Source organism: Solea senegalensis, linkage group LG1 (genome assembly GCF_019176455.1).
Source record: "Solea senegalensis isolate Sse05_10M linkage group LG1, IFAPA_SoseM_1, whole genome shotgun sequence".
Taxonomy (NCBI): Eukaryota; Metazoa; Chordata; class Actinopteri; order Pleuronectiformes; family Soleidae; genus Solea; species Solea senegalensis.
Window position 1 is genome coordinate 25,087,253 of NC_058021.1, and position 18,783 is coordinate 25,106,035.

The window sequence follows — 18,783 nt, forward strand, 5'->3', positions numbered from 1 at the left end:
TAAGATTTTTAGATTTACCACATTCTCTCAATTTTTTTAATTTAAAGTCCACTTACCCAGCTGGTGTGCAGTGTGAGAGTTCTTATGCCTACATATATTAAACCAGTCTATATGTTTAAGTTGTAAGCAGCTGTGAATGGAATCTTTAGACAAAAACTCCAAACATCCAGACTAATGACATGCACAGAGGCAAGTGCACACTAGATGAGTGGATTCTGAGAAATGACACATGGATGTAAAGCCTATGAGACAAGCATAAAAACCCAAGACAAGCTTATCCGCGCCTTTGGCACAGGCAGTACTTTGTTTTAAACAAGGTTCAAGTACAAATCCACAGCTGATTCTTTCAAGTTTTTTTCCCCCGTGTGTACCACAACAGTCCGAAACAGAAAAAGGGCTCTTAAAAAAATAGGTTGCTCAATTTAAATGGAACAGAGGCCACAGAAGAGAATACATTTGCAAATAGTTTGCATCTAATTTCTGAGAACAAGAATACCATTTTGGGAAATCACTGTCAAATGTGTCGGTCTTTAACATCTCTAAAGATAAGTGCTCTTTCCCTTTCACTGACTTTGCTTTTTCACATTAACAATAATGCTTTACATGTCTGTGTGATTTCTTTTGTAGTCTCTAAATTATTTGGGCCGTATTGAAACTGTTTCAATTTGGGCAGGGAGTGATTGAATTAGTTTTTTTTTCCTTGATAACAATGTTTCTGTCTACTTGTCTACTGTTGGTGTTTTTTTTATGTTTATAACGCTTCTGTGCTTCCACAAGTCCAATGCACGCCGAGTTGTCAAGTTATCAGGAACACCTCCGTAGCCCACTATGTTGACACGTGTTCATGTTAGACGAGATAGACAAGATATGTCTTTATAATAGTGCGATACTGATAAACAAAGCTGACAAAATCAGCAGGTTTTAACACAATTTCAGTTACGAATAAAGGTACATAAATTCAGAGCTGCACACACAAATGGCAGGCCACATTTTTTTTTATTTTTTTGACTATCAGTTTAGAGTTGAATTCCTCCAGTGCCAAGTATCATAAGTGTGTGCCACTGCTGTTTGTATCCGACTTCTGTGAAATTAAAAAAATAAATATTCTCGCATAAATTACACCTGCATGCTGCCAGCTGATGCATTAAGTGAAGCGAACGAAAGGTGTATTTTTCAGTTTGAACTAATTGTTCTCATTTACACAAACTAAAGTGTCACTCGGTTGCTCTGTGTCTGCACAGCTCTCTTGAAGGCGTGTGCGGATGGAGCTGCCAATCACCTTTACAACATCACTGCTGGAGGTTGTAACAGGTGAGTCTGTTTTGTGCAAACATTCACATTTATGGAGCTCGTGTGTTTTCACCTACACATCTTTCTCCAAGGGTGCATCAGCACTGTGTCTGGTTGCATGTGGAGGAGCATTTGAGTGTTCAAGGTGAACCAAAAAAAACTGTAGGTGTGTGTTCTACAACCACATTTTTTTTTTCGATTGTGTGGCTAATGGAAGATTGCTGTCAGGAAAAGAGATGGTTCTGGGACCCACTGGTTCCAGAGGTGTTGAGACTTTCACACATTAACACCCAGAATGTGAGTGTGAGGGGCTCTTTATTTATGGGTGTGAATGTGATGTTATGTGTTTGTTCATGTGCATGTTCTTACAATTCTGTCTTTGCAACGACCGTCTGAAGTTGTTACTGTCTGCAGTGAGGACATTCTTTGAAAAAAGATGATGCTGTCTTCTTGAAGCATTCTTGCCTTTTCCCGGGGCAAACTTATTTTAGATGGTAAGTTTAAAGTCCTTCATGGCATGTTTAAAGTTCCCGTCTGTAATTTATCTCTGAGACCCTTTTTTGAAAGAAAAGCCAGTGTATGGTGTGTAGAGCTGAAACAATTACTAAATGAATTGTCAACTATTTTGACAATAGATTAATCGGTTTGAAGCTTTTTTTCATGATTGAAACGCGATTTCTGATTGTTTCAGCTTCTTAAATGTGAATGTATTCTTAGTTTCTTTGCTCCATATAACAAAAAATCATTAAAAGTGAATCATTTTGGTTTGTAGTCAAAACATGACATTTGAGAACATCATCTATTAAAATTTTATGGACCAAACTCGATTAATAATTGACAGATTAATCGATGATGAAAACAATTGTTAGTTGCAGCTCTACTGGTGTGTCATCTCATGAGCACTACCCTCGAAACACTGAACGTGTACTGTACCACTTGATAACTGCTAGGAGCTCAGTGGAAGATACAGCTGGGAGGACAGCTTTGTGGAAGCGGACGGCATTATGTGAAAATCATCTACACAACGCCTTATATTATTATAATGAACCATGCGGGTATAGACAGCTCAGTTAGTGACAGCGCATCAATCCATTCAGTCGAGATGAAATGATTAGTCCTGCCTTTCACGGACACTAGATTGTTTTTCTCAGGCAGCTTTATTTATTGATGACTATCAGGACTTGAGGAGGATTTTCGACAAACAAAGGCAATAGAGGGTTTTAGAAGCAATTTTACAGACTGTAGCTTTAATAGCACATTGCTGTACACTTCACTTGATTATACAGCTGTACAAAAGAAGCACTCGATGCTTCTTGTGCTATATCTTGTGCTATAGATTACTCAAATAAGAAAAACAGACCTTGCTGACACGAAAACTTATTTTCTGACAAGTAAAGTGATAATCCCAAAGTTAAGACATTTTGATATCAATAATATATCTGTTGCTTTGGCTCAATATCATATAACAACGTTTCTGGAGGACAGACTATTGCAGAAATCATGAACAGGGATTAAGATTGAGACCATGACTGACAATTATAGTTCTCTTATATTAATGTTTTTTTTTTTTGATGGAAACGAGTCTGAACAGAGAAACTTAGAATGGGAGCATTACAGTTTTTATTTAAAATGATATATGTTCCTCACAACATGACTTATTCAACTGTGACCATGTCCTTTGTCAGGCATCTTCGTTCATTTCCGCATATTTTCCCCGGTCCCCAAACTATTGCTCATGCTTCCGTTCTGTCACAGATTCATCCTCTGACCTTTCAGTTTGAGCACTGTCAGCAGTCTACACAGTGGCGCTGACAGCCAGACCTCCCTTTTAGCCCAGCCTAACATCAGCATGTGTCCCAGAAAATTATACACTGCACACGGATAGATGCTGCAAGAAAGAAATAGCCAAGAGAAGGGGAGGAGGAAGAGGAAGAGGAGTAAAAGATGTGTAAATCATCCTGCAGGGATGTGTAAATTAATCACCACCAAGTTAAGATGTATTTAACCTAACATTAACATAATGGACTACAGAGAGGAAGAGGATGGAATGGAGAGGGAGATGTAAGTAATCAATCAAAGCCAAGTTTTATGATATCTTTACAGGACGGGGGCTAGAACAACAGCAGTAGTGTTGATAGAGATGCAGTAAAATGAAAAGCAAAAGAAAAGATGAAACAAAGATATAAGAGGTAGCTAAGCAGCAGTGTCATGCAGGGTATGTTTGTGTTTATGTTTGTATCAGCCATGCAACAATTTGATCTAGCCACAAAGATATATAAAATAATAAAACAATACCATACATTTATTTTCCTCGAAGAAACACAGTCCTGTCGGCCAACGAGATCCAGGTCTGGATTAACACAACAGATAGTCCAGTTTGGGTAATTACTGTCAATTCAAGTCACACAGGACACTAAAAAATAAACCAGCTAATAACAATTGTTGCCATAACATTAAGGTGAATTTACTCGGAGGTTATGTGTTCAGTAATGTATTATGGTTCATGTCCTTGACTAGGTAAAAGGTTTCCTGGCCACGGCTTAGTTAGGACTATCACTTTTCCCACAAGCTGTGTATGAATGAAACCATTACTTTACAAGGAGAATTTCACACAGTTCTCACAGTTCAAAATAGCAACTAGGTGATTTTTGCTTTTGATTAATACATCCAGTGCAGAGCCTGCATCTAAGCTGTAGATTACACATCAACAGACTCATGAAATGATCAGTATCCCACAAACTCTCGGCAAGTAATGCCAACAAATTGTGCTGCCTCACTGCGGTGGAAAATGTCTGCTTTTAACATCCAGTTTTAAAAGGGTCATTATTTTGACCACATTCACTGCGGTTGAGCTGGTGAACATTTATTTTGTTACATTTTGTGAGAAAATCAATTAAGGGGAACTGTCTGACATGTCTGGTGGTGAAAATGGAAAGTTTTATGTTGATTTCAAATGACGTTGTCACTTTTTGACAGTTCTGTGTACATTGGCCTGTGACTGTAGGTGTGCGTTTATAAATAATTAGGTTTAAAGTTTCTGGTCAGCCTCCATAGCTCCCTGCTCTGCTACAGGAGGAGAGTATGTTGAATGTCATTTTCTGCCCAGACAGAGGGAATGGTATGAGGAGGAAAGACTCTACACAGAAAATACAAACTGTAAATCACGATTACACAGGGAATCGTGGGAATTTTATTACACCTTGTGCTGATTAGAATTTGGTTGTCAGAAGTCAAAGGTAAAGGTCACTTAGACGTTCTAAACCGAGCACACGTTCACTTGGATTTGAGGATGAACTGATTAGGTTTTGGTGGTCAAAAGCCAATGCACATTTTTGAATATTACTCAAAAATGTACAGTTTAACTATGGCAGCTTTTCAGGGAAATATCCAATTAGGTAAAATGATAAAGTGGCGCATTTCAGCTTCATCTTGACATGATAATGTTGTGCAAAACACCTTTCTGGCTGTTACACCACATCATAACTCAGAAACAGAAGATGTTTGGCAGTGATCTTGATGCTCTTGCTTAGCTAATGTAAAATAAATAATGGAAACACTCGAGTCATACATCACTGATTTGTTTTTCCTATTCTGATGTTCTGATGACATTCATGCATGTCCCATACCGTATAAAAATATAATACAGTTGTGTGCTTTGCTGATATACGTGGCTGATAGGTTTACTGCTCTTAGAAATGTCCGCCACTCTTATTTTTGTCTTGGTATTGAATCTCAATTACGACAATTATTCACTAACTGAAGTCATGCTGTTCTACTCGTGCTTCTCTTGTCATTAATTTGAATGCTAATTAGCAGTCATATGTGCAGATATGTGCAGGTCTTGTCCCCCTAGGAGTGGGCCTAAGTTTCAAGCCTCAGACCAAGGCTCGGACTAAGTGTCACTGGTGGGCACGTAAAAAAAAACATATTTCTCGACTCAGGTGAAACTGAGGTTGGGAAGCACAATTTTTCAAAAATACTACCCCTATTCTAGGAATACAAAGCTAAATACAAATCGGTGAAGTATTCCTTTAGATTGGTGCAACCAAGCAGTAACCACTCAAATGACGGCAGCATTTCACCAAGCAATAATCAACCCTAACCCTTGCTACATCCTGTCAGTGTGGATCTCATTCAGGTTGAGATGAATATGTAAACTGTACTGATCAAATATAATGTTTTAGTAAATTCTTGATTACTGACAATACAAGGTGGCTTCAGACTAACTGCCAAAACAAAATTTCATTCTATCAAAAGAACCAAATTTGTATCAAAACAGCTTTCACTTGGGCTTTGGCTCTTTTGTCATAGCCGAGAACACCTGGCCCACATTCAATCTGAGTGATTATATTTCTTGTTTCCAAATAATAATTGTATTATTTTTTTATTATTATTTGTGTGTCCGAACAAATCCTGAGAATATGGGTATAATATGAATGAATATGGAAGGTAATGTGGGCTAAACTGAGGGGAGATTATATAACTTGCAGCCGTATGTGGAATTTGAAGGAAGAGTCACAAAGTGTGTTCGAATTCAAACACTAATGTTCTCATGTAAACACGTCAATGTCATTTTTCAGCATAGTTTTGTCAGATAGAGAGGAAGGGAACGGTAGGAAAGCCTATTCATATTGGTTTGTCACTGTTTGTTTTTTCATCCCTGTATCATCATTTGTCAAGAAGCCCATAGCCATACTTGTTTTCATCAGCCCTGATATTCTCCCCATTGTTGCCCTCTAGGTGAGGTTTATCTATTACGAACTGATTTGAAAAATCCCCTCTGTGTTTATTGCTCTGGTTTGAAAATTGCAATGGTGAGTTGAGCTGATGAGAATAGGGAACTGGGTCTTCCTTAATAATGTGAGGGCTTTACACGTTTGCGTTTCCATGTTCCATTAGTTTTTGTTAGGTAAATTGAATTAGAGTTCTAACAGTTAAGGCTGATTAAAATTACAATTATCTATTTCAATACCTCGTGTTGTCTTTGTTAAGTAGAGATAGTAAAACTACTGTAATGTTGATAATAAACTTGAGTGTATGTGGTTTGGGGGGTAAGAGATGTGGGGCTTTATGGCCATGTGTGGTTATTAGTTTCCAGACATCTCGCTGATTAACTTTGGATGAGACCCTCATGGATCTCACAAGTGCTCATGTAACCGGTGTAGTTTTGCGGTCTGCATTGTGAAGAATTCACCGTACAATGGATATCTTTTGGAGGTAGTCTACAAAGACTACACCGGTTACACTTGGTGCCGTGACCCGGATAAAATATAAAAATAAAAACTTAAAACGTACATTTTGTGTAATTATAAAATAAAAATAAATAAAAGTCAATAAATTGCAGTATCTTAAAAAAAATTTACTGTAGTAACTGACTACTGTTACACTCACAAGGAAGCCAGCTTCTACAGCCACACACACACATTTGCTTTCATGATCATACATCCAACCATGTGCAGCCGGGTGTTTTCATTTTCGGCTGTTGCAATACAGATGTCCTAAAGACACATCAGCATGTAAGCAAGATCACACTTTCACAATTCACATCTATAAAGCAGCAGGCTCCAGGCAGGGCCTTTTAATAACAACCATATACGTGTTTGGAAAGGGAGGATGAAAGAGAGCAGTGTTACAATCTGCATCACAGGTTCCCTCAGGTTTGGTTCATACAGCTGAAACTATTTGGTTATGATATTAGAGCATGTTAACTGTCGGCAGGATGCCTTTTGTTTCTGAGAAAGGACAGTCATTATTCACAAGACAATAAGCTGCTACATTCTGACAGGTGACTGATCATGTTGTTTTTCTAATGAGGACAGCATCTTAGAAGCACAATCAAGCAATATTCTTTAACACGTACACAGAGGTTGACACGTTTGACGAATCACTTGTCACACTCAATCTCCAGATTGTGTATGCAAGTCTGTAAAATGTTCTCATTGTGTACAGTTATCGACGTCCGTATCTCAGAGAGCTGAATATTTCACTGTGCTTTTGCCTGGCTGCTTTATGTGGGAGGGGACTTTTCATAGAATTCTGAGATAATAAACTTGTTATTTTATTTTGTCTCGAGTAAATATCAGGATTATACTACCGTAGAGACACTGGTTGCTAATGATGTCATCCAAAATAATTTCTCTTCCTTTTATTAGCTTCCCTCTATTGACTGGGTGGGTGGAGGTTAGAGGAGTAATCAGAGCCTCACCTAAAGGATGAGGAGATGACGATGAGGGAAGGTGGCGAGTTGTGCTGGGAGAGGGAGAGAATATAAAACAACAATTTGTTGTAATTAAGTGGTTATACGGTGGGACAATGTGTTGCTGAGTTTGAAGGAAAACAAGACAGTCTAATAAGGTATACTTATATATAGGGGAATAGATTTTTCTCTCACGATGAAGGGCTTAGATGGAAGGAAGTTGCCTTAATTACACAGGAAAGTAAGTATTGCAGGAATCAGATCAGATATGGAGAGAGTGTGAATGAGAAAGCAGTGTGTGAAGGAGAAAGAAACAGTGAGAGTGAGAGAGGCAGGCTGATAGAAAAATATACACACAGGCAAAGGTCACACAGCCATCCCCCGCCACATAATACGCAGACAAACTGGTGGTAAAATGCTCTATTTCCCATCCAAATTAAAGTGTCAGTTAATATTAATGTGGAAGTGGAGACTGTCAGACACACAAACACAAACTGCATTCACATGCACAAAGGCACAAATAGAGCGTTTCACATCGTCCTTGGTCAAGTACTATCAGCCAATGGATTCATGTGCATAGGTCAAATAGGTGTGTGTGCGCGTGTATGTTAAGCTCTGATCAGGCCCAGTGTCACGTCTCATCCCATCTGTCACATGAAGGTTATTTCGGAAATAGAGATGCATCCTGTTTTGTAAGAAGGGGAAACGTTTGCATGTCTACCTGCAGATTTGCAGCTGTTGAAAACATGCTGCAAGTGTTTGTGTGGGAATGCGTGTAGACAGATACGGTTTTTGCCTGGATCACATTTTTTTGTGCTAATTTATCTTTGTTATTAACAATGAAAACATTATTAAAATGAACGTAGCCGTCTTCAAGTCGAAGAAGCTGCTGAATATGTTACACAAGTACTTTCCACAGTGTTCAAAGACACACAGTCACTTTTTGGGTTTATTTAGCAAGTGGGACAATCAGTAAACCCAGATTAAAAAAGCTACGTGACCTACTGGTGATGTTAGGATGGAGCAGGTCAGAGGTGTGTGCTTGTGTCTGGCCATGTAGGGGTCTATTTTATTATTATTATTATTAAAGTGTAAAAAAGAGGCTCTAAGATAAGGTCGTGAAGCGAAACAAAATTAATTCAATAGACTGAGCAATCTGGGAATGAATGCTATCTGGAAAAATGGAGAACAACACAGAAATGGACAATTTATCAGTTTCATCAGACTCAAAAGACACACAGTTATGTATTCAGATCGTAACAGTTGTCGGAAAGTATTTTATATTTGTAAATAATATGACTTATGGGAAGCTGATTATAAAAATACTAAGCAACCCAAGATAGAAGCCTGGGGCACACCACAGGAGAGTGCTGCAGTTTCAGATATAAAGGGACATAGACACAGAAGAACCAGTACAGGATTCCCCTGGAGACACTAACCCTCTGCCTAAGCTGCTTAATTAGGCTTCTCTCATCTTCAGTATCAAAGGCTGCAGGGTGAGATCCATCAGCACTAAACTGGAGCATTTACCCACATCATAAGACATCATCATGCCATTGGAGACTCTGAAAATGCTATTTCTGTGGAAAGCTTCTAATGGAGGCCAGATTGAAATTCAAAATAAGTTGTTTGGAGTGAAGGTGGCAGTGAGCTTGTTTGGAAAGAAGTTACTTACACTTGTGTGAATAATGGTAACTTAGTTTTTAAATGATACAGACATATTTGTTTAAATGTGGTATAGAATCACACAATAGTGCGCTTGCGTTTGCATATCTTCAAAAGGACAGGAGAGCAGAGCTGATGGCTAATCTTTAATTTATTTGTAATATATAGTTGTATAGCTTTGACTCACTCGACTCCTCCCTTTCTTTTTTTCTCACTCTCTCTGTCACTTGCATAGACACACACGTGTACACACACAGGTCCGTCCACTGCATTTATACCACTATTCATTTGAACAGTCTAAACAATCTTAACCGAATCACAATTCAAATCGGAGCCTTCAACTTAACCAGTTCCGTAGAAAGGAGGTTCTGCCTCATTAGGACCAGATTTCGGGCTCCGTGAGGACAACTGGTCTTGACGAGGACAGTATTAATGCCTGAAAAGGTCCTAAAGAGGTAACAGACACTAACAATGGGCATGCCTAATGATGAGAGCTTGAGCTGGCAATGAAAGACAGAAATAACTAATAAGAGTATGAAAATATTTGCATTATTACTGAAAGTCACACACCTGCTGAAAGGTGTGCATAAAAGCACCTGAACACAAAGGAAACCAATTTTTTTTTTTATCTCAACTGCATCATTTGCAATTTTATGCAAATTATGCTTTATCCATCCATCCATCCATCCATTTTCTACCACTTTATCCTCCACATGAGGATTGTTGGGGGTGCTGTACCAGTCTCAGCTGATATAGGGCGATAGGTGGGGTACACCCTGGACAGTTCGTCCAGTGTCCAATTTTCCTAATCCCCATATTGCATGTTTTTGGACTGTGGGAGGAAACCGGAGAACCTAGAGAAAACCCATACACACACGGGGAGAACATGCAAACTTCATGCAGGAAAGGCCTTTGAGGATGCTGTATGTCAGGGTTAATTTTTCTACAAGAGCATTTCCAAGCTTCTAATGAGCTATGACACAACAGTTGCAGGGAGACATTTATGAGTGATATTAGCAGGATTAAACATAGACTCAAGAGTTAGTGAGGAAAATAATGAAGTGAAGAAGTAGGTAACATTTCTGCACACCCAGGGAAAAGTTTCAGGTGTGAGGAGGTCTCCAGAGGCTAAATGGAAGTACGGTCATTAGTTTGGCTTTGTGAAAGAGTTAGCCACCCATGGAGGGTAAACTGCACAGTCAGAAGGGACACTTTTCAGAGGGGGGTCTAAATTAGTGCCAGTGGGACCTACAGAAGCAGCAGCTGGGTGGACTTAAGCTCCAACAAAAAAAAAAAAGGAGTATCGTTTTGAGAGACTTAGGCAAAGTGGTGAGGCAGCTCTGTCCAAATACCCCCCCGTCTCTGTGGATCTACCACTTCAAGTCTGAGCTAACTAATGATTAGGTGTTGAACAGGAGTAATGCCTTGAATAAAACATCTTAAATTAAACTGGACAAAAGATAAACTTTCTTCTAAAGATCATCAGATATACAGCTTCAGCTCAACTGAAGTGCATAGTCCTTACACTAAGCTGACTGTTGATGTCTGACTTGGAAGGTTTCATATTCAAGTAAAAATCCAGGTGTCAAACTAAAATCCTTTATCAGGTTGAAAGATACAGTTTAAAGCAGCCAAGTTCTGCAAAGTTGGCACAACACCAAGGTAAATGGATTCATGGATTCTTATTGCGTACAATTGTTGTTCTGTTTGTTTGGTTGTATCTCGACGGTGTACATGGCAATACTGAGTCGGGAGAGAATAATCCTTCGGTATCTCTTTCTTCAACCAACCAGAACATCGCTCTCACCACATTCTCGGGGTACACGCACATAAACAAACACACAACCCAACCAACCATGAAATCGTAATGTCAGACCTGTTAATGCCCCTAGATAGCGGCTACTGCATCCCTGAGTGGTCCTGCTCTGTACATGTAAACACAGATAAATGGAATAAACAGAGAGCTGTCCATCTTTCCCTGACAGGAATGTTTTACTCGGTGCTGGCTGGTATATTTTTTTGGCTGCTTATATCCTCAACAGACCGTCTTAATTCCAACACCCTGAGAATGCAGGTTGTCTCAGTTGTATTTGATTGGAAGAAATAAGAATGCAAAGCCTGCATGTACACAAATTCCCAAACCTCCTACTGAGTGTTCTATTTTTTTTCCTCTTTTCTGTTTTTAATCCTCATAATTGCATGTATTAACATGGCTTTTCTGGCAGGTTTATGGTGTGAGCAATTAATATTCTTTATTGTTGGATTATGTTTTGTTTTGGGATGTAATTCTAAACCATGCAGAACAAGCGTTGTGAAAGAATGCATTTAAATAAATTACGATTCTTTTCTTTTCCATTTGATAAACAGTTAAATATATCCTGAAAATAGGCTGATTAATTTTCAAGTACAGCAGGTGGCTACACAAACAATAAGCTTCCAAAACTGGATTTAAATCATTATTGTTTCATCTTTATTATTTATATGGCGTTAATTTTAATATATATCGCCTTTTAAGTTATAATCTGCCAGATTTTACTTCAAGAAAGACAAACATGTATATATGGCACAGAAAATAAATGGGAAAATAAACGTTTTATTAAGATATAATACACGTTTTACAAGCAAATAGCATAAAAGCATCACTTTGCACTGTAAACCTGATTTAATCAAACCGAGCTCGAGTGGACAATATAGTCTCAGTAATGGAACATGTTGATATGATATATGATCAGTGAAGAGCATGGAATTTCCCTCTCTGTTTGTTTATGTGTGTTTTAGAGAAAAAGAGAAAGAATGAGACAATCTCTGTAAGAGTATTTTGTGAGTGAGTGAGTGAGTGAGTGAATGAATGAAAGAGATAGAGGTAGGGCCAGGCTCAGTATCACAGAAAATCACCCTGTCAATCTTTGTTTTTTCGTATTTCCCCTGCAGTGTCACTCCTCTCCTCTCGTTGCACAGATCAAAGGACTGATATATGCCCCCGATGTCCTCTCTCTCCCCCTTTTCTCCCATCTCTGACTTATACTCCTTGTCTCTGTGACTGTCTTTCTTGCAATCTTAACCCTCTCACTCTCTCACTCACCCACTCTGTCTATCCTTACATCCAGCTTCCTCCCCGACTATATCAGTGGGGATTTTGATTCCATTACGACCGAGGTCAAAGCTTTCTATGCTGACAAGGTGAGTGGAAACACAACTTTCGCACTCTCTCAGACCTACAGGTGCTCTCAGACATGCAGTAGCACAATTGTACTCACACTAAACAAAAAGCACTCTGACTTTAAACTTTTCCTTCAACCTGCAAGTCAGAACACCTTCAGCTTGGAGCTCAATTAATGTAATGGGTCACAAGATGAATACTGCAGAAACACTGACTGGCACACAAAATGGAATTTTTGAACTCTCTTAAGCCATTTCCTTTTGAAATACTACACTATTTTTGATTGTTTTGCAGACTGGTTTTTAACACCCAACCCACAACAAGAGGCTGTAAGGAGATTACTCCATATTGATATTCAGTCACACACACTAAAACTGTAAGGAATCATTTGGTTAATGTATTTACTTTGCAAGTAAACAGGACAGAAAATTTAAAGTAAAAAAAAAGAAAAAAGAAGTCCACCAAATAAACATTTAGAAAAATGTAAATCCTTGATATAAATTATATTTCAAGGGCTGACAGTGACTAGTTATAAGACTAGATGTTACATGAGGACATTACACTGAGAAGCAATGCAATATACAGGTACATATATATGCTAGAAAGCTAAAAACACACCCAAGGTAGAAGCCACTGCTGCCCAGGTCTTCTGATGACATCATAGTCCTGATTCCCCATGTACCTATCTGTGCAAGACAGTTGTTCACAGCTAAACTCTCTAAGGTCATAAAGATAAAATGAAAGTTCTTCCATCAAGTGGACTTTCCATTGTGTAAAACGAGCAAAATGTCAAACCCGACCACTTGAGGAGAGTTGATGCTCAGTCCGATAAATAATAAATACAGGGTAAGGTGTCAGAGACACACAAACACACAGGTTTTGTACAGCTATTCCTCTTAGGACACTGCATTGCCTTCCATTCATTCAGACAGCCTAAAGTAAGTGTAGTCCTTCACCTTAATCATAATCAGATAATGCCTGACCAGAACCAAAATCTAACCACAATCCAAATCGTAACCCTTAACTTTTAACAGGTCCTCAGAAATTAGGTTCTGCCTCATTGGGACCAGGTTTTTCCCTCATCTGCCCCAAGATCACACACACAGATACACTATACACAAAGCTGTGCTTATGTGACCCTTGTGCTATGCCACTGTGTAATACTGTAATCAGTTCCCTGCTGATTTGCTGATATGTTTACAGTTTGAAATGCATGTGCAGTGTTTCATCACACACACAAGTTGCACATAGAGATCACTATAATAGTGATCCCTTTTCACAAGTATCACAGAGTTTGCTTAAAAAACAAAAAACGAACAGTACCTTTTACCGTGAGAGAGAACAGGCTGTTATGGTAATGCTTTAGGAGCAGAACAATGTGAAAGTTTCAGGCGTTCCTTTGGAGATTTGTTGGAAGCAGTGAATAATTCTGCATAAATGCAAGAAAGAGAGCAGAACAGCATCCGCAAGGGAGGGAGGGAGAGAGGACAGAGATGGAGGGATGCAGGAGGGAAGGGGAGGCAGGATGGATGGGATCAAACAGAGCTCAGAGAACATGTTACTGTGAAGTAGTTGTACTTTCTCAATGTGTTTCTTGTGAAATACAGAAATTGGTATGTTATAGGTGGAAAGTGACAGAAAAAGACAGGAGGAGGAAAAGCTTGGTTGTTTACCTGGATGCTGAAGTTTAGGGCCACTGACTGGAACCTCTACATTATTCAGCAACACAGCCCACAGACAGCCAGACAACACTAAACACTGATTTATACCTCTCCCTATCTCTCCATCGCTCTGTTTTTGCCTCTGTTATCCCCCTATCCCCTATCTCTGCCTGGGTTTTTGTTTTGGTATGACTGAACGTGTTGATTTATCTGATTGTGCTTTGTTACCTTTGTGTGTTTCCATTCTTTATTACGTGTGCAGGGGTGCAAGCTGATAGAAACAGCCGACCAGGACCTAACAGACTTCACCAAGTGTCTGGCAATCATGCTGGAGGAGATTCAGAGGAGAAAGTTAAAGGTAAACACCGACTGCACGCCAGACACATTTCATTTTTACATGATTTTAAATTACGTCGGACATTTTTATAGTTAAAGGTATAGTTTGACATTTTGGGGAATGTACTTATTAGCTGTCTTGCCAGGGGGTTACATGAGAAGACTGATAATATTCTAAGAGCTTAATGCATAATTGTGTAAAACATTTTTCCCTGCACCAGTATTTTTTGGCTGTATATGGTTTTTTGACCAACACAAATTTTGGGACTTTTAGAAATACTCATAAGGAGATTGTGTTTTGCCTTTAGCTGGAGTGGGGCTAACACTTTCCTTGTTGGGACGGCAAGGCCAATACTTATGTTTTTGTTTGAGTTTGGATGAATATGAGACAGGTGTGAAGAGTTCAGAATGTCTGCTTTTATTTCCTGCTTTTTATAGTCAGGATCTGTAAACAACAAGGCCATTGCAGACAATGCCTCATGTCTAGGTGAGACAAAGATAAAGGCACAGGTTTTTTTTCCAAGTATTCAAGAAAGTTGAAGTCTGTAACATTTAATATTTAGTTCTTCACTTGCAACAAATTTGTGATCCACTAACAACACATTATTTATTTTTGAGGCTTCTCCAACCTGTTAGAGCAGCCTCTTTCAGTTCTTGTTTGACTGATGAGGGTTCCCTCTGCAGCCTCCTCCTGCTCTGACAACCTCTTCCTGATGAAGTCTCTTGTTGTGCTGGCAGTTAGTTTTTTGGGTCACAGCCTTGCTGCATGATGAAGTTCCTCCCTAAGCACATCCTTTCTGTGGCTAATCACAGTCTCATCCATCCAGAACTTTTGCAGCTCTCTGCTTTCAAATGCAAATTCCAATCTGGCTGTCTGATCCTGACTCTACTGAGTAGTTTCTGTCTTGTACTATAGTGTTTCTGCTCTTGAGGTCTTCTTTGAAAAGTAAACTGTAAAAGCTTCAATATTTCACCTCTGCACTGGTCGATTGATACGATGTTACTGACTGTTGTTGTTGGGTTTCTCTTCACAGCTCTTGCACTGTCATCATTTGCTGATGTTGTCATTGTCATCAACTCTTCACTGACTGTTGCTCAGTCTCAGTCTGTTGCTCAGTAGCAGCATCTTTTTTTTCTTTTTTTCTAAATTGTTGCATTAGCTTTGCCCAATGTTTGTGTAATGGCTCAGATTTTACGTCTCATCTCACATTTTAAGTAACATAGGATCCCCCTACAGTTAGTAAACGGTATTGTCTGTTACAACTATAAAGTATATGTCACTGTAACACATGCATTTGTTGACTAGCCAACGATACCGGCAAACTCTGAAGCAGGACTTCTAATGTGCTAAGTCTACAGATCAGGTAGATCACGTAGAGAACATGCAAACTCCATGCAGAATGGTCGCAAACTCGGGCTGCAAAGGCAAGAGTGCTAACCACTACACCAACCGTGTGGCCCTACTCTCTTAATATAGCATTACATCATTGTGGGTGGTATGTATCAGTCAGCTCATTAAGTGCATTTACCCTTGATCATATGAAAGTGAGAAACGTTGTTCAAAACAGTTACAAAACCCAGCAGTAGCTGTAGCTGTAGCTCTGGGTAAAATGAGTAAGTAAAGCTCTCCTCTCCCTCCAAAAGCATTTAGTCCTTAGGTACTTAAGACGATGTGATCTGAGGTCAACAGCATTGGACTGTGGATGACTCAAGCAGATCCCAGGTTCGCTTGTGTGTGTGTGTATGCATGTGAAACAGTGTGCTGCGAGTAAAGAACATAAATGCTCTCACAGAATCAACCTAGACACATTTAACCATTTAAGTGAGGTTTACTTGCCAGTTTTAAAGCTTAACATTTCATTTGTTTTGCAATCCTTTTTTTTCCAAAGTGTGCAGCATTCTCTAACAGATCATCTCCAAATTGCCAAAATGAGTTGCCTGCCAGAGTGAAGCATTGTGCCCAGCCAGCTGCTGCAGAGCCAGACTCACACAAAGATCTGACCATGAGACTCAGTCAGTCTCTCAATCTGTTTACTAAATTGCACAAAATGCACATCACATTATGAAGTACAGTTAACTGTCTATTATGTTAAGTTTCAATCATTCTGACAACTATCACTGTAAAGGTGAGTAGTTTCCTGGGAAATCATGCTTTGTCTCACTCTTATTCCCCATTTTTTTTTTATTTTCCGCATCATTAGAAGTTTTAAGTAGCTGATGAGTGTTGCTCCCAATCATTGCCAAGTGCCACAATCACTTGACATCGCTAAGATGATGGAACATCCTGGAGAAGACGCTTACAGACACATAAACATGCTCTTAATCTTGTATGCACACGTGTTGCCACAACTGACACGCCAAGGCTCTAAAATACACTTTTGTCCTTCCCTCCCGTCATGGGTCTTTTGTCCCTTAGTCTAGCTAATATTTACTCTACCTCTGAACTGACAATGAATGTTTGTCTGTCCGTCTGCCTACAAGAGACTGGAGACCCTGCCAATCAGTTTTTGGAGGCCTGTAAGTGTCGATAATTCCTTTTTTTTTCTTTGCGAGGATTATTTCTCTTTTTCAATAACTAAAAATTCAGAGCAATAACTTTTGATTTAAGACAAATCTAAAATGAATTAAACAATAAATAATAGAAAATATAACGGGTTAAAGAGCTACCCTGTACCGCGAACAGGAAAGATGATAATTTAATTTTGGAATACAGATTTGTTCACCAAGTGTACGCTGTTGTTCATTTTAATTAATTGAAGAGAAACAGGTTCTTTTGGCCTTAAGGTTGACATTTTCATTTTGCTAACTCATTGAGTGTTGCCTCCATTGATGTGCTCTGTAAAGCAGGCCTCAATCATAGCGAGCTAGATTGTCAGATCATCTGAAGCACTTTCAATTATTGGGAGAGAGGCTAAACAAGCTTCATCCATTCAGGCAGCCATGTTTCCATTGTCTGCACTAGTTTGAGTCTCTAAGCAGTAAATACTTTGTCCAGGAGCGACTCCTCACTCACATGCTCAGTTCTACATCCAAGTGGAAGCACAATATCATGATTTACTACCATGCTGTGTCATTCTCTCTCTCTTTTGCTCCCTTCATTTTCTATCCATTCGTGTTTGGTAATGATTGACGATTGTGTGAATGAATTAATAACATTTATAAAACGACAACAGGGTTATTTGGAGATTACTGACTGTTTAAGATTCAACATATTTACCCCTACATGTTTTTCTTCTCACACACAGCATTAACAGTGTTAAATCCCAAAGAATGGTATAAGAGAATTATGTGTTTGTGTGTGACAGTAACTGTTGATTGAGCTTAAGTTTTGTTCATTCAGACAGAAAAACAAGGTTTTTTGATTACCTTGCCATGTTTCAACCACTTCCTGTGGTCTTCCTCAGAAGGGTCACGTGACGTTACATGTGACTTGTCTTGCCTCCTGTTTTATACAGGTTTGCCAGACACCAGGAGGTGACTGCGCCCCCTGCTGTCTGACATCCTATTGAGGACAGCATCCTAGGTGTGTGATAGGATAAACTTTGAACTTTAGCACAGTGACATAAACAAGAGGACAGTATGAAGCTTTTTGGACAAGTGTCTTGATTAGTAGTGAAAGATTGAGTTTTCATCTGATGTTTTTCACCTGGCTTCTCATTTAATTTTCTGTCCTTCCTTTTTGTTTGGTTTTGGTGACTCTCTGTGTATTTTGAACTTCTCAAACCTTGATGTTCTAAGCAGTAATTGAGGATTTTTAGTGCTTTTTGTCAGAATGAATGAACATTGCACTGAGTGGGACATACAAAGTACACAAGTTGTGAATCACTGAGGCTAATGTGCAGGTTTAGACTATAGCTTTGTGTTTATTCTTCCCCGTTTGAAATAACTTGTGTATGATTTTGATTTTTATATCGAGTGTAGCAATCTCTTCCTCTTAAACTCCCTGTCTCTCGTCCTCTCACAGAGGGGAGTTTGTTTACCAAGTGTTGTTGTTTACAGTTTCAGCAGTGCCTCTCTGAGGGTGTAAGCCAGATGTTGTTGATCCCAGTGATCAGGTGTGCTTTAACTTCATCCCCCTGCAAGCAGAATGTGAGTTATGATACATTAAGTTTGGTAACAATTCTGTTTGGACATACAGTAGGGACCTGTTAGGAAATATGTATTATATTCAAGTAATTGCAGGTTGTCGGAGACGTAAACGGGAAGTGAGAATGCATTTCTGACTGGCTAATGACACACCGGTACTATTATATATATACTATACTGTATTTGAATATGAATATACACGATACTCTCACATACAGAAATAAGCTGTCACACATCTGTTATTGTAGCAGATGAATGCTGCCAGTATGACCTGCCTGAAAAGCTGTAACTGTTCGAGTCAAGTTCTGAAAGAGAGAACCTTTTTTAGCAGAAAAGTAATGACTGCCTATATTCAACATCAGCGAAAGAAATAAGAAAAGAAGCATTTT

At 39.0% G+C, this 18,783-nt stretch overlaps 1 protein-coding gene across 5 annotated transcripts in view; it reads left to right on the forward strand.

The window, feature by feature from the left end:
- Positions 1 to 18,783, forward strand: part of tpk1 (thiamin pyrophosphokinase 1) — a 54,249-nt gene that overhangs the window by 10,580 nt on the left and 24,886 nt on the right. For all 5 annotated transcript variants that reach the window (XM_044040378.1, XM_044040368.1, XM_044040407.1 and 2 more), the window contains 3 exons: positions 1,242 to 1,311; positions 12,259 to 12,331; positions 14,235 to 14,330. In XM_044040378.1, the coding sequence (XP_043896313.1) occupies positions 1,242 to 1,311; positions 12,259 to 12,331; positions 14,235 to 14,330 (239 nt within the window). The remainder of the gene's footprint in view (positions 1 to 1,241; positions 1,312 to 12,258; positions 12,332 to 14,234; positions 14,331 to 18,783) is intronic.